General features: G+C 33.8%; 2 protein-coding genes across 5 annotated transcripts; both read left to right on the top strand.

Annotated features, from left to right (window-relative positions):
- The first annotated feature begins 110 nt into the window (after positions 1-110).
- Positions 111-1,615, top strand: LOC100651500. 2 transcript variants are annotated; one of them, XM_048411676.1, is made up of 2 exons: positions 111-387; positions 859-1,615. In XM_048411676.1, the coding sequence occupies exons 1-2, from the start codon at positions 347-349 to the stop codon at positions 1,433-1,435; spliced, it is 618 nt and encodes a 205-aa protein (XP_048267633.1). In that variant the 5' UTR covers positions 111-346; the 3' UTR covers positions 1,436-1,615. The 2 variants fall into 2 exon arrangements, with proteins under 2 accessions (XP_048267633.1, XP_003400408.1); XM_003400360.4 differs by having other exon boundaries at positions 380-512.
- Positions 1,616-1,902: 287 nt separating this feature from the next.
- On the top strand, positions 1,903-5,896 carry LOC100651383 (activin receptor type-1). 3 transcript variants are annotated; one of them, XM_048411665.1, is made up of 8 exons: positions 1,903-2,004; positions 2,115-2,202; positions 2,498-2,676; positions 2,759-2,999; positions 3,073-3,341; positions 3,745-4,385; positions 4,473-4,704; positions 4,818-5,896. In XM_048411665.1, the coding sequence occupies exons 2-8, from the start codon at positions 2,136-2,138 to the stop codon at positions 4,953-4,955; spliced, it is 1,767 nt and encodes a 588-aa protein (XP_048267622.1). In that variant the 5' UTR covers positions 1,903-2,004; positions 2,115-2,135; the 3' UTR covers positions 4,956-5,896. The 3 variants fall into 3 exon arrangements, with proteins under 3 accessions (XP_048267622.1, XP_048267624.1, XP_048267623.1); XM_048411667.1 differs by lacking the exon at positions 2,115-2,202 and having other exon boundaries at positions 1,986-2,004; XM_048411666.1 differs by lacking the exon at positions 1,903-2,004 and having other exon boundaries at positions 2,035-2,202; positions 2,485-2,676.
- The last annotated feature ends 7,991 nt before the right edge of the window (positions 5,897-13,887 follow it).

Here is a 13,887-nt window from a genome sequence, read left to right as displayed (position 1 = left end):
AGAGTATACAAACATTTTATTCGTCATAATTGAAACTAAAGTCACTAGTTGCTTGCTTTTGAATTGCAGCTTGTCTTGTGATAAACAATTTTTTTTATATTGCCATTCTGCAATATTGCAAGATCACGAAACAAGAAAAATTTATAAACCCTATCACTATCAGTTACATTACTGTTCAAGTTTACAGGGCGTTCTATGATGATCAAATGTCTATCTTTATTTGAGGAGTATAGAATTATAATATTATACAATATTGCAGCAAGTAGGATATGTTAATTGTAACTGGGAGGAAATTTCAATATTTATTGTGACCTGGGAACCTTTACTTCATTATCTAACATACTCAATGAATTCATTGGAATTTACTTTTGTCACTCTGCTACAATGGTAAAGTTGGTACATTCACGTTATTGTTGTACGAGCTCTTATTCAATGCATTAGTTATCTTTTCATTGTGTTTATTCTACTATTTTTATTTTATTTAAAGTGTACTGTGAAATGTCATGCAAGAGGTAAGTGATAGTCTTCATAATATAATAAATTATACCTAATTAATATACCTAATTATACCTAATTATACCGAATAATTTATAATAAAAATAAATTTATTGCAAAATCAATTTGAAATAGAAAGTTCGATGTGGATAAAATTATTAATTACTCAGCCATTTTTTTCATAATTTAATAACACGGACTCAATGAATACAATACAAATATATTTTTTAAAATAACGTTACAGTACATGCGTTTCATGTTCATTAATCGATAAATGCATTATGATCATTGAATTATGAAGTAATCAATAATGTTTTCACTTGCTCCCTATAATCATTATCATTATTTATACTTCTGTTTTAGGGCAAGTCTTCAAAAATTAGCCAAACATGATGTTATTGGATTTAGCAATAATTCTATTTTGAATAGCATGGAACGATTTATTCAAACAGTGCGTGAGATGGAAGATACGATTTTAATTCCCAGTCGACTACTAGATTTAACAGTAGGCGATTCACAGGATAGGCTTCAGTTAGGGGACGAACGTAGTTCTATTATCAACGCAACTTTGGCTAATACCAATTTATATCACCTTTATAACGTTATTAGTCAAATGAAAATCGAGATGTTATGGTCACAGAATTGTATGGATAATTTTCAAGAAACAGAGGATGATTTTGTTCTGTCAACCGAAACGTTAAAACGCGCTAGGACTTCGAGTAGTACGTCGATGTATGGTATGCAAAGTATCTATACTTCCTCTAATTCAGAATCCGATACTTTTATTGAAAATAATTTTGGAGGGGAAAATGAGAATGATGTTAGTGCTACTGCACAGTCTTTTAAGAAGCATTTACGTGGATTACATCGAAACATACAAAAGATGACATTGGCTGCTGAATATTTGATACTAAGATATCAGAATGTTATCGATCATTAAACATGATCATTTCATGAACGGTTGAAAGTATGTTAAATATATGTATTAATTTTATTTAGCGAAATATTTAAACAAATATCGGCATTGAATAAATTGTACACATTGCATACATGCACATACATTGATATTTAATGTACTGTTTTTGAATTATATTTATTAAACATTAAATAAAAATTAAAATTTGGTCTTGACCTCAACTATCACGTCATGATGATACAAATATGTACCATTAATAATAGTAGTTCGATTGTGTAACAGGCCTTGATGTTTCCTTGTCATATATGTACATATGTACTGATAATTTCAAATTTAGCTCCAAATTTATATATCGATATTACTAAACAAAAATAACTACATAAAATAGCTACATTCATACTATAGGGTAACCATTTACATATATGTGTGTGTGTGTGTGTGTGTGTGTACTTTATATATGTATATATACATACATACAATATACGCATTTGGACGCATCATATGAACGGAATAAAACGATAGTAACGACATCTGCAGATATTTCTTTTTTTTAATATGAAAATAAAATACCGCCAATTCAATGTTGATCGCATGTATGTTAAATTTTTCATTCATGTTGTAGAAATATAGAAGTTACTTTTAATTTCATTGTAGACAGACACGCATAAAAAAGAATTTTGAAAAAGTGTCGATTTCATTTTAGCTCCTCAATGTTTTGACGTGCATGGCAATGGCGGATTTTATGTTTATCACATATTTTATATTATCGTTGACACTCAAATTATGTCCAGGTGGGCAATGTATTTTTCAATCAAACAAATACTTTATGCTAATGACAAGCTAACAATTCAGAAACAAAACGTTTATTTTCTTCTTATTTAATGTTTCATACTAGCATCTAACACATTTATTGCTATTCTTTCAATTGAATTTTTTCTGATCTTTTTTTGTTGATTTGGCATTATTATTCAATTTGATGCACATTTATCTGAATAACTGCATACAAGTGTGCATATGCACTAATTATAAATAATGCTTCATAATATCTTGAAATATATTTCAATGGTTAACAGGACTCGTTTTTAGGAGAAGAAGAGAAGTTTTCTTTATTAGAAAATGATTTTTCTGTTGAAAGTGAAGAATCACAAAAGTCTATAGATACTATGGCTTTTAATGGCAGTTCGACTGGGCAACAACGTTTTAAATGTCATATTTGCGAGGGACCAGATTGCCTATATTCTGAAATCTGCTATAATGCAGTTACTGTAATATCTCTTGTAATATTGTATAGAAAGTCATTAAATTACGGAATATTAGGGAAGTAATGTGTGTTTTAATATTCAATAGTGTTGGAAATCTAGAGTAAGACAACCAGATGGTATAGAAAGTGTAAGTAGAGGATGTACTTCGACGATAGATCAAATGTTATTAATATGTAATAAGCAATTGCCACCACGTATTATTCAAAGTGTTACTAAAAAGAGGCATGTAAGTGGACCCTCACGAGGTGTACAATATCATGTTGAATGTTGCCAAACAGATTTTTGCAATGGCGGGCCATTTCCAATATTACATGACTTTAATGGAGGTAAATATCATACACATAATTTTATCTTTTTATTTATATATCTTTTTTGTACAAATTATGTTTCGTTTTTTAGATGTTGTTGAAGAAGATTATGCAGTTAAATTAACATTGGCAATTTTGGGTCCTGTGGTTGGATTCTGTATTATTGCTGGAATAGTGCTGTTTTATTTATTGGTATGTAGGACTCGTAAAAAAAGGACATTGGCTGCAAGGCGTAATAAACTTGTTATAGATTCTGAAATGGAGTCATCTATCCTACATTTCTCATTTTCTTCTCCAACATCCACCACGTATCATTCTCATGAATTAAAAGCAACTGCAGCTGGTGATAGTACACTAAAGGTATGATATAAAATATTACTTGTAGTAGTTGTTCAAGTTCAAATATAGACTAATCTGTCTTCATATATATATTTATGTGTTTATTGTTAGCTATATTTGTAGCATTAAAAGAATTTTATTATATGTAGATATAATTAAACACAGCAATATAAGCTTTTTCAGGAAAACACAAAATAATTAAACAAATAATCATATATATAGGTATAATATGGTTACATGTTTTCTGAATTCTTTTTTATATAGGCAATTAAACTACAAATTTGTATGCTTATTAAAAATTCATTTCATTTCAGGTTCAAAGATATAAAAATTGATTCTCCTTTCTTCCTATTATATCTTTTGATTTATTTCGTAATTTTCATATTTTAAATATAAATATTATATAAATTGTATATTGAAATAGGAATACTTGGATGGAAGAAGCTTAACTAGCGGATCAGGATCTGGTTTACCATTATTGGTGCAAAGAACATTGGCTAAACAAGTGGCATTAGTGGAATGCCTTGGTAGCGGTGGTAATGGTGGATTTGGTGGAGAAGTTTGGAGAGGAATATGGCATGGTGAAAATGTTGCTGTAAAAATATATTTTTCACGAGATGAAGCAGCTTGGGCTCGTGAAACAGAAGTTTATTCTCAATTGCTACCATCGAGACACGATAATATTCTCGGTTACGTCGGAAGTGATATGACAAGTAGAGCAAGTTGCACTCAACTTTGGCTAGTGACACATTATCACCCGATGGGCTCGCTTTTCGATTATTTAAATCGAACACCTCATTCTTTGACACATCATCAAACACTCAGTATTTGTTTGAGTATTGTGAATGGATTGCTTTATCTACATACAGAAATTCATGGAACTAGAGGGAAACCAGCCATGGCACACCGTAATCTCAAATCTAAAAATATTCTTGTTAAAACTAATGGTAGTTGTGTAATTGCTGATTTTGCATTAGCTGTAACGCAAGAACGTTTGGCTACAGATAGAATCGATTTAAAACAAGGTACAAAACGATATATGAGCCCAGAGATTCTTGAGCAAACGTATGTATTACTTTTAATTATATTTTTCGAACAATAGCTTTTTAATAGTTGTCTCGTTAAATCGCTAAACTAAAAATACTTCTTCAGGATAAATGTTGAATGTTTGGAGAACTTCAGACGAGCTGATATATACAGTTTAGGATTGATACTGTGGGAAGTTTGCAGGAGGTGTATAAGTAACGGTGTTGCATTAGAATATGTAGCACCATATTCCGAGTGGCTTTCTAATAGCCAAGAACCTTCTATCGAAGAAATGCGAAAATTAGTATGCTTGGATCAACACAGACCACCTCTTCCTAACAGATGGCATTCTGATCCAGTAAGCATTTAATTCATTAATTTTTTGCTTTAGAACTTTCCTTTTTAGAAGAATGAAATGTGAAAAGGTTGTTTGCTTAGGAAGACATCAAAATAATAATATATATTTTACAGACATTGGCTGGTTTGGGGAAATTAATGAAAGAATGCTGGCATGGAAAACCTGCAGCGCGACTACCTGTTCTTAGAGTAAAAAAAACACTTGTTAAACTGGCAGCTAATGACACACGTGTCCATTTGTCTCTTGATTAAGTAGCATGTATGGATGCGTATTATTTTATGCAGATATTTATTAGTATGAAGAAAATAAGCTGCGTGGCTTGTTCTGTAAATTTATTTCTTCTTTGCAAAAATGAAGGACAATTATATAAAGTTTGTGCTACTCATTTACTTTATTATAAATATATTTATAATTATCTTGAGTTGAAAGATGATACTTGAGGCAAAATGAAATGAAATCTTATTTCATATGATTCTAATATTGTATATTACGATTTATAGGATAATATTTGTGTAGTATATTATGTGTCCTTGTATAGTGTATTTAGTAGTTAAATTAAAAAGAAATATTTTTTTGTTAATTACTATTATTATTAGTTTCTAGTACCGTAAAGCCTCAGCCGTCTCAGTCTAACTAAGCTGGCGAAGAATATGTTCATCGCTTTGTGAAATTATCTCATATAAATGAATATTCATTTATATCGGATATTTTAATTGGGTAAATAAGTTACCACTCTGTTATGTAAAGAATGAAATTTCTATCATTTTTATTCTAAGAGAATCTTTAAACTACTTGAGAGAAAGGGAGATGCGATCATCTATCATTGCCAATGGCTGAGAATTATTGATGTGTTCATTATAATTAACGTGCTTAATTAGCTAGATTATTTACTGTAATTATAACATAATAACTATAACAATTGATAACTCAATAAATAGTTGTTATAATTGTAGTAGCAACTATAAATATAAGTGGTAACAAAATTTTTATCAAAATAACAATAGGTTTTTTATATCACATATATATCAATCACTAGGAAATGTTTTGCAGGTGGTAACAGCTATATATTCAAAACGTTAATAAACAGACGAGACTATTAGTACATATATCTTTTCGGCATAATATTATTTTTATATGACATGTATGAATGTTAACAAGATTTGTAATAAAAATCATAGTTAGTGTATCGTCATCCATGTAAAAAAATTTATTCACGAAGTTCATCAATATTTCGATTGTTTTCACTTTTGACGTTCTATTTTTAAAATGATCTGTTCTTTCTCCTTAGAAAATTTCTTGTCGAATGTTCATTAACATCAACTAGTGAAATTACTATGAAATGTAAATATTATGACAAAAATATTGTCGCGAGAAAAGTATTAATAAATAATCGATATAATAAATATCCAATAATAGTATTTAATGAATAATCATTATAAATTAGATATCGGAGAAAAATAGATGAAAAATTTGGGAGAATACTCCAATACAATACAAATTTAAGTTATCAAACTGAAATAACGAGTAATTTAAGTGTTAAATTTCTTAGTGCGGTATATCTTATGAACAGATGACGCGCTATTATCATTTTTTAAAAGGAATTCAATTGCTTTACCATTTAACCTCAATTCTACCACTCTACAATCCTATTTAACAATCTTATTCCTTGTTATTTTCAAAAAAGCGAACTTGGAAAAATTCAGAAGTGTTTCGTACGATTACATCTCAAACGTAGACAAATGAAGGGGAATGTAAGTAAACAGAGGGATAGCGACGTATCTGCGGGTTTTTCTTCGAATCGATCAAATCGATCGGATGAGATATGGGTCGTTTTCATCGTTTTATTTATTCGTCTCTCGTGGATACAGAATGGTTTCGGTATAGAATTTTAATTACAATATCCGACATTATTTTATAAAAGTAAATACAATTGTATATCGTTAACAATAATAATACGCGTAGTCGATTAACACACGCTTCAAACGTCAGCTAAAGCATTCACGTTCACCGTATAGTTACAACTATTACGTTCACACTTATTAATACAATATTAATTACAAAGGAAGCCGATCGCGAATGCATTTCGAGGCTTATGTACAATAATAATTATGTATATAGAAGCAGAAATCTCAAACTCGAAGGAGTTGTAGGCCTTTCGCGATCGCACGAGCGGCGAGCATTTTTTCCCCCAATAGCTCGCTTTCGGATTTATAGAGATTTTTATCGATCGACGCATTACACTCGCTTCGCGATCGTCCTCCGAGCTTTCTTTTTTCTTTCCTCTCATTCTCGATCGCTAATCTAGATATTCCAGACGAAAACCAGATCATTGTACACGGAATTAACTCGTTTACCTTACGATACATAATTCCAACCTGGCACGTTTGTCGCGAACCGAATGCTGGCAAACAGGCAGCCAGGGAGAAATATGGAAAGACGGGCAGATAGCCAGCCAGGCATGCAAGTTAGGCGGGTAGTATGCAAGCAGGCGCACGGACGGACAGACGGATATAACTATATATTAAATAAATAGATAAATAGATACACTACCATCCATATTGTTCTCTTTAATTAATGTTAAATTGGACTATTTAGCATTTTTCAGTTTTCAAGATACACTAGTCGTAAAAAGAATTTAAATAGAAATTCGTTTCATCTTTCAAATATTATAATGAACACTCTATTTTGGATGTTTTATAGATCATATTGTATAGATCACACTGTGTGCACTTTTGTAGCATCAAATTTTCCATAAATGCATAAAAATCTGCAGTTTATTTTACGCGCTAATTAATCAAGTCCAAGTATATTCAGTCTCGTATCGTATATTAAGTTTTGCATTTAACAGTGTTTTCGTACAATTACCAAAATAACAGTAATATGAAAATGAAACGTAGATTCTGTTAAAGAAACGCTTTATCAGAAAATGAGCATACGACGGGAGGTTCAAATTAGACGAGATTTTCATTTGAAGTATATCCTATATATTTGCAATAACTTGTAAATGTCCAAAATAGTCATGGACGGTAGTGTAGATACAATGCGTTTAATAATTATAAAACTACCCAAGAATTTTCACTCTTTACATGGAGGCTCGATCAAGTGTGAAAAAAGAAACGTTTTATCGTCATTTGATATTAGGTGAAAAATAGAAAAGTTATTATTTGTGTTGTGCTTGTAAATAACATTGCTAGCCATTTGATTCTGTACCTCTCGCCTGTAGAAAAATCGAAAATTGTAGGGTGGTTTCGCAATTATGAAACGCAACGGAGAGAAAAGAGAGAGAGAGAGACAGACAGACAGACAGAGAGATAGTGAGAGGAGAAGGCGCGTAGACGAGTACTTGGTGTCAAGCGATTAACTAGTGAGAAGAAGAATAGAGCAGATAACAAGTTCATTGAAATAATTTGATTAATCTGAACGAGGTTTCAGGCAAAAGCGAAATTTCAGGGATAATCGAGAGGATAGACGAGGAAGCTAGCGACGAAGAAGAATTGACTAGAAAAGAAACGTCGATAATTTTCACCAATTACCACATCCTGTACGATACTTATTTTCCAGTGGAAGTCGGGTTACTTGCGCTCAAAAGACTTGATTTCGAGTAACTTGACTAATCTGAACGAGGCACGACGATAATTTATCGCGATAGTCGCTCTAAGACAGAATGAAATAGATTTCGCGTAGATGGAATCGATGCCGATTGAAGGTGTGCGAGAATGTGTAGGGACGTCTGATGAAATGGAAAAGAAGGAAGGAAAGACGAGATAGATTTTTTGGACGTTGGTTTACGGGCGTTGAAAGTTTCGAAAGAAAGGTTTGCGAGATCGAAAGGCTCGTAAACGCGATCGAAATACGATTGATCAATGGCATGGAATATACGCGTGCAAATCTTAACGATCAGAATATTTTTGCGTGATAATTTACTAACGAATAATATTGGCAAATATTGGACGAGTTACAAGTGGTAAGTTTTAGATTTCCTTTTTAATAGTTTTATAATTTTTTGTCAAATAGAGTACGGCGAAGTGTGCTATAATTAGAGCGCGGATTTCTATCGATTTAAGGGAAAAATGCAAAAATCTATGGATCGCATGTAGTGCGGGAAACTGGTACGAACAACGAACGATTCTAAAATGAACGAATGCTAATTAACGTTTGACGGAAGTAATCGGAAAATTGTTGGTCATCGACAGTGGCAACTGTTCTTTGGTAACTTGTCAATCGTCGGATTCGATTTCTGGGTAGAAAAAAGAGAACGACGATCTCGATAACGACGCGTTCGGTCAGTTTTTCGAGAACGCGAACAAAGCAGCATAGTTGCGTAGCGTTCTCGAATTTTAAAGTTAATTTTTAACCTGTCGTACGCGCTTTTTATTAGCGTTCAGATTATAAACAAAAAGAAAGTGTATCGTACGAAAACGATGCAACGAGATTGCCGCGAATCGCGAAAAGAACGCGGTAAATAATTTTTAACGCGAATTTTGTGAACTCGAGCTCGTCTCTTGTCGACGCGATCTTTCTCCCGTCTTTTTCTTACATTCGCAAACATTCGTCTTCACCGTCGTTGTCGTCGTGGTCGTTTTCGTCATTGTCGCGGTTAGTTAGCTTTTTACCTACTTTTTCACAACTATCGCTGCCGCTGCTGCTTCTCATTCTCTTTCTTCTCCTTTCGTACCCTGCCACCTCTCTACCCTATCTACCGTTTCCTTTTCTTCGAACTCGTTTCTGCTATTCTGTTCGACACGTCGCGTACGATAACAGCGGATCGAACGACGCTGCTGCTCGATCGTCGATAGGGCAACGTTTTTCTTCCTAACATTTCCTTCCCTTCTTCTTGCTTTACACCTTACCAGTTGTTTCGCAAGCATTTCGTTATTCGTGGTAAGCCGGTATACGCGTTGCTCTTACGGTACGAACAAATTGTCATAAGGCACTTTGAATCTGCATCGCACAATACATAGAGGATCGATCGGCAGGTTCGATCGCGAATTCAATCTTTCCGTTGTTTCGGAAGACGAGAAGGAAAACATGGTAGATACGTGGATCGATCAGTTGTACGCGGATATCGCGACACGATACACAGCCATATCGCGATCGATCAGACTACCGAGTCTCTTACCGAGTGAACAGCTGCAAGCGCTAAGGACGTAGAAAGGAGAATGAAGAAAAAGAAAACGATACCCGATCGATAATTGGTCGATTTTTATATTATTTTCCTGCTCGACTAACAATAAGAAGACGAGTGGGCAGCCACTGGCTGGCGGATGCCTTTCTTCGCATTTGCCAACCTACCGTCCACGTTCTCTTTTTGCTTGGAAATATCTACATGCATAGAAGGTAGTATTCGCTCGTTAAGTACACCGCGGGGTTGCGAGTGCGAGCGAACGAGGCTGGCACCTAACGGGTATCGTTAGATTCCGAAGGGATCAGCTTGCGAGAGAAAATAATCGGGGAAGGTTGTAGCCGCGAGTACGATAAATAAAAGGCGATCGTTGAAGCGTAGATCGGCTTTGTACGTGACTTTGGTAATTGGAGAAATTAATCGACGATAAATTGTCGACGCATCGCGTATAGCGCAGCATTTCACATTCGACGGTTCCGGTCGTTTAGCTTTGTCTGAAAGCCAAGGCTATTCGTATTTCTAGTTTCGCTATGAAAACGCAATCTCGTTGAAGAATTTTACTCTTCTCCCTGGCGCCGTAACTACGCGATTAGCAAATTACTTTTCGACGTTATAAGAGACGTTGGCCGTTCTTCCGGCTGGCAGTCGATCTTCGCGTCATTTTCATCAGGCTCGAATCTCTATCGTTCCTACGGCGACTATCGCCAACCATCACATTCCTATCTTATGTATGGACGTAATATTTCTACATTGCTGAGAAATCAACCATATGCCACGATTCGTACGAAATGTTTGTCTGCATTCGCTCGTCCTATCATTCTCGCTCTATTCGTCTTCGTTTATTCATCGTTATTTGTCATTATCGTTACTGGAACCTCATTTTCTCAATTTCTTTCTATCTTCGTTCACAGAAACTCACAACGCACACTCTTTCTTCCCTGGCTCGCATTCTTCCGTTCTGTTCTCCTTTCCGTAATCACTAGAATCTTTTACTTAAATTAACCAACTTTGACGACTTTGTGTGTATACGTGCAAGCATTACTTTGACAAGATAAAAAAACTCGCTTTCAGCGAGGTAAAGGATGATTACAGTATGTTTACAAGTTTCCTTTCTCGTGAATTAATGTATTATCTATATAAGCGATCTATATAAATAGGAACGATAAGAGGTATCATTGTTTTAGATCATTACCGAAGATACAAGGACACTGATTGAGATGACAGATCGAGTAAAAAGTACCGACTTCTTGCTTCTTCGTTATTCTTTCTTAAATCGATAGCGAATAGTTTGAATCTGCGTGGTTGCTTATTCTTCCTTATACTCTTTTCTTTTTTTCCTTGAAAACCTTAATCTAGAAAGGATAGACTTAATTGCTTTCGGTAAAAGTTTTACAACCGAACACATTTTCTTCGTCGTCTCTTACGAGCTATTATTACTTTCGTATCGTAATTATTGTTACCACTATATCATCATCGTCATCATCGTTATCATTATTATAATCAACGTTATTGTTATTGTTATACAACTATACTCGTTATTATCGTAACGGCTATTACCATCAATATCGTTATAATTATCGTTAATCGTAGTACTAGTAGTACTAATAGTAACAGCAGTGGTAATAGCAGCAGCAGCGGCAACAGCAATTTTAGTAATGATAACAGTAACAGCAACAGCAGTAGTAGTAATAATAGCAATAGTAATAATAATAATAGTAGTGGTAATAGAGTAATAGTAGGAGTAATGGTACTAGTATTAGTAGTGACACTAGTGGTAATAGTAATAACAACAGCATCAGTAGTAGCAATAGCAGTAGCAGTAGTAACAGTAATAGTTTTAGTGTAGTACGTAATAGTAGTAGTAGTAGTAGTAGTAGTAGTAGTAGTAGTAGTAGTAGTAGTAGTAGTAATAGTAATAGTAGTAGTACGTAATAGTGGTAGTAGTAATAGTAGAAGCAGTAGTAGTAGTGGTAGTAGTAGTAATAGTAGTAGTAGTAGAAGCAGTAGTAGTAGTAGTAGTAGTAGTAGTAGTAGTAGTAGTAGTAGTAGTAGTAGTAGTAGTAGTAGTAGTAGTAGTAGTAGTAGTAGTAGTGGTGGTGGTGGTAGTAGTAGTAATGGTAGTAATAGTAATAGTAATAGTAATAGTAATAGTAATAGTAATAGTAATAGTAATAGTAATAGTAATAGTAATAGTAAGAGTAATAGTAAGAGTAATAGTAAGAGTAATAATAATAGTAATAGGAGTAACAGTAATGGTAATAGTATAATAATGGTAATAATAATAGTAATAGTAATAGTATTAGTATTAGTAATAGTAATAGTAATGGTAATAGTAATAGTATTAATAGTAGGAGTAGGAGTAATAGTAATAGAAATAATTATCATAATAATACTAATTTTAACAGCATGAACCATCATCATTCTTGCTGTTATTATTATTATCATCATCTGATCATCAATAATATTCTTATTCTGATTTCTCTTATCCTTATTATTGTACTTATTATCATTAGTAATGTTATTATTGTTAATATTGATATTAATATTAATACCGGTAGTACTATCGTTATCATTCTTGTTATTATCATCGGCATTATTATTGTTACTCTTCTTTATAATAAAGTAGTCAATAAACGCAGTCCTTGAGCTTGTTAAAGGCTTTGCGGAGACCCTTACGTGCTCCTAACATTTCCACCGAAGAAAATATTCTTTTCGAAAAATGAAAAAAAGATCAAATGGTAATAAAGGTGATAATAGACGTATCAAATGTCAGCGTTCCAATGTTATGGGAATGGCGATAGTAGTAGCAGTAGCGGTAGCGGTAGTAGTAGCGGTAGTAATAGCGGTAGCGATAGTAGTAGCAGTGGCGGTAGCAGCGGCAGTAGCAGCAGTAGCGGTAGCAGCAGCAACGGTGGTAACAGCAGCAGCAGCAGCAGCAGCAGCAACAGCAACAGCAGTAAAGCCAGCGATACTACTAATAATGGATTTACTAGTAGTATTGATAGGACTAATAATAACAATCGTTTTGTCAGGGGTAATGATGATAGAATCGACGATGGTACTGATTATAATGGTACGAGTATTATTTCATAATACTATTGACAGCAGAATTAGTTGCGATAATTGCAGTGCAGTTGAGATGATGGTGTTCGGTAATGCTAGTGATAATAGTAGGAGAACGATGGCGGCGATGGTGGTAGCGATAGTGGTAGCAACGATAGCGATAATGAACAAAAGTGACTGGTAATAGTACTGATAATGATAAAGGAATTGACATTAGCAATAACGCTGGTACTAGTAACAGTTACTAGTAATAACAATAGCAGTGGCGATAGTTGCAAAAGCAGTAGCAGCAGCAAACGGCGGTGACAGTGGCGTTGATGACAGAGTTAGCGATAACGATAACAGTAGCGGTTGAATTAATTGGAAACGAGAAAAAGGAGAAAAAGGAGAAAAAGGAAGAGTTAAGGAAATAATGGTAATGATAATAATAATCGTAGTTGAAGAGAAAACAGGGGCAGTTAACGAAATATTCGTTATCGATACTGGAAATGTGTTTGTCTAAAGTTGCTTTAAATCTTACTTTGGACGCAATCAGTTTTTTTTTATTTTCTTTTTCTCGCTTTTGTAATTAGGCAAACGACGAAATGGCGAAATACTTTGTTCTTCTTTCGTTCCCTCATTCGCTTTCACCGATACACGCACACGTATTTTCTTCTTCTTCTCTCTCGCTCTCGCTCTCATTCTTTAATAAAAAATAAATAACAAACTACTAATAACTCTTAAACAAACTACCTTCATTGTAGTTTGTATTTCGTCTACACTTTTTCCTCAAAAATATCGTTTCTCGTTATTACCGAATCATCGGTTTGATTCCCGAAAGAAACAAACGCGACTGAAATCGTATCGGATAAACAGGCAATCTTCTACATCGATTCGTTTAAATTAACTAATTATTTACTTCCCATTCGAAAGCTTTGTACGTACTACTATCTTCGTTTCTTCGTAATTTTCTACCCTTTCCTCTCGAATGACATTTTACATTGTCTTTCTTTCTCTTC

Source organism: Bombus terrestris, chromosome 14 (assembly GCF_910591885.1).
Source record: "Bombus terrestris chromosome 14, iyBomTerr1.2, whole genome shotgun sequence".
In the NCBI taxonomy this organism is placed as follows: Eukaryota; Metazoa; Arthropoda; class Insecta; order Hymenoptera; family Apidae; genus Bombus; species Bombus terrestris.
Note: the sequence above shows the minus strand (reverse complement) of the source record. Positions and strands in the feature narration are given on the sequence as shown.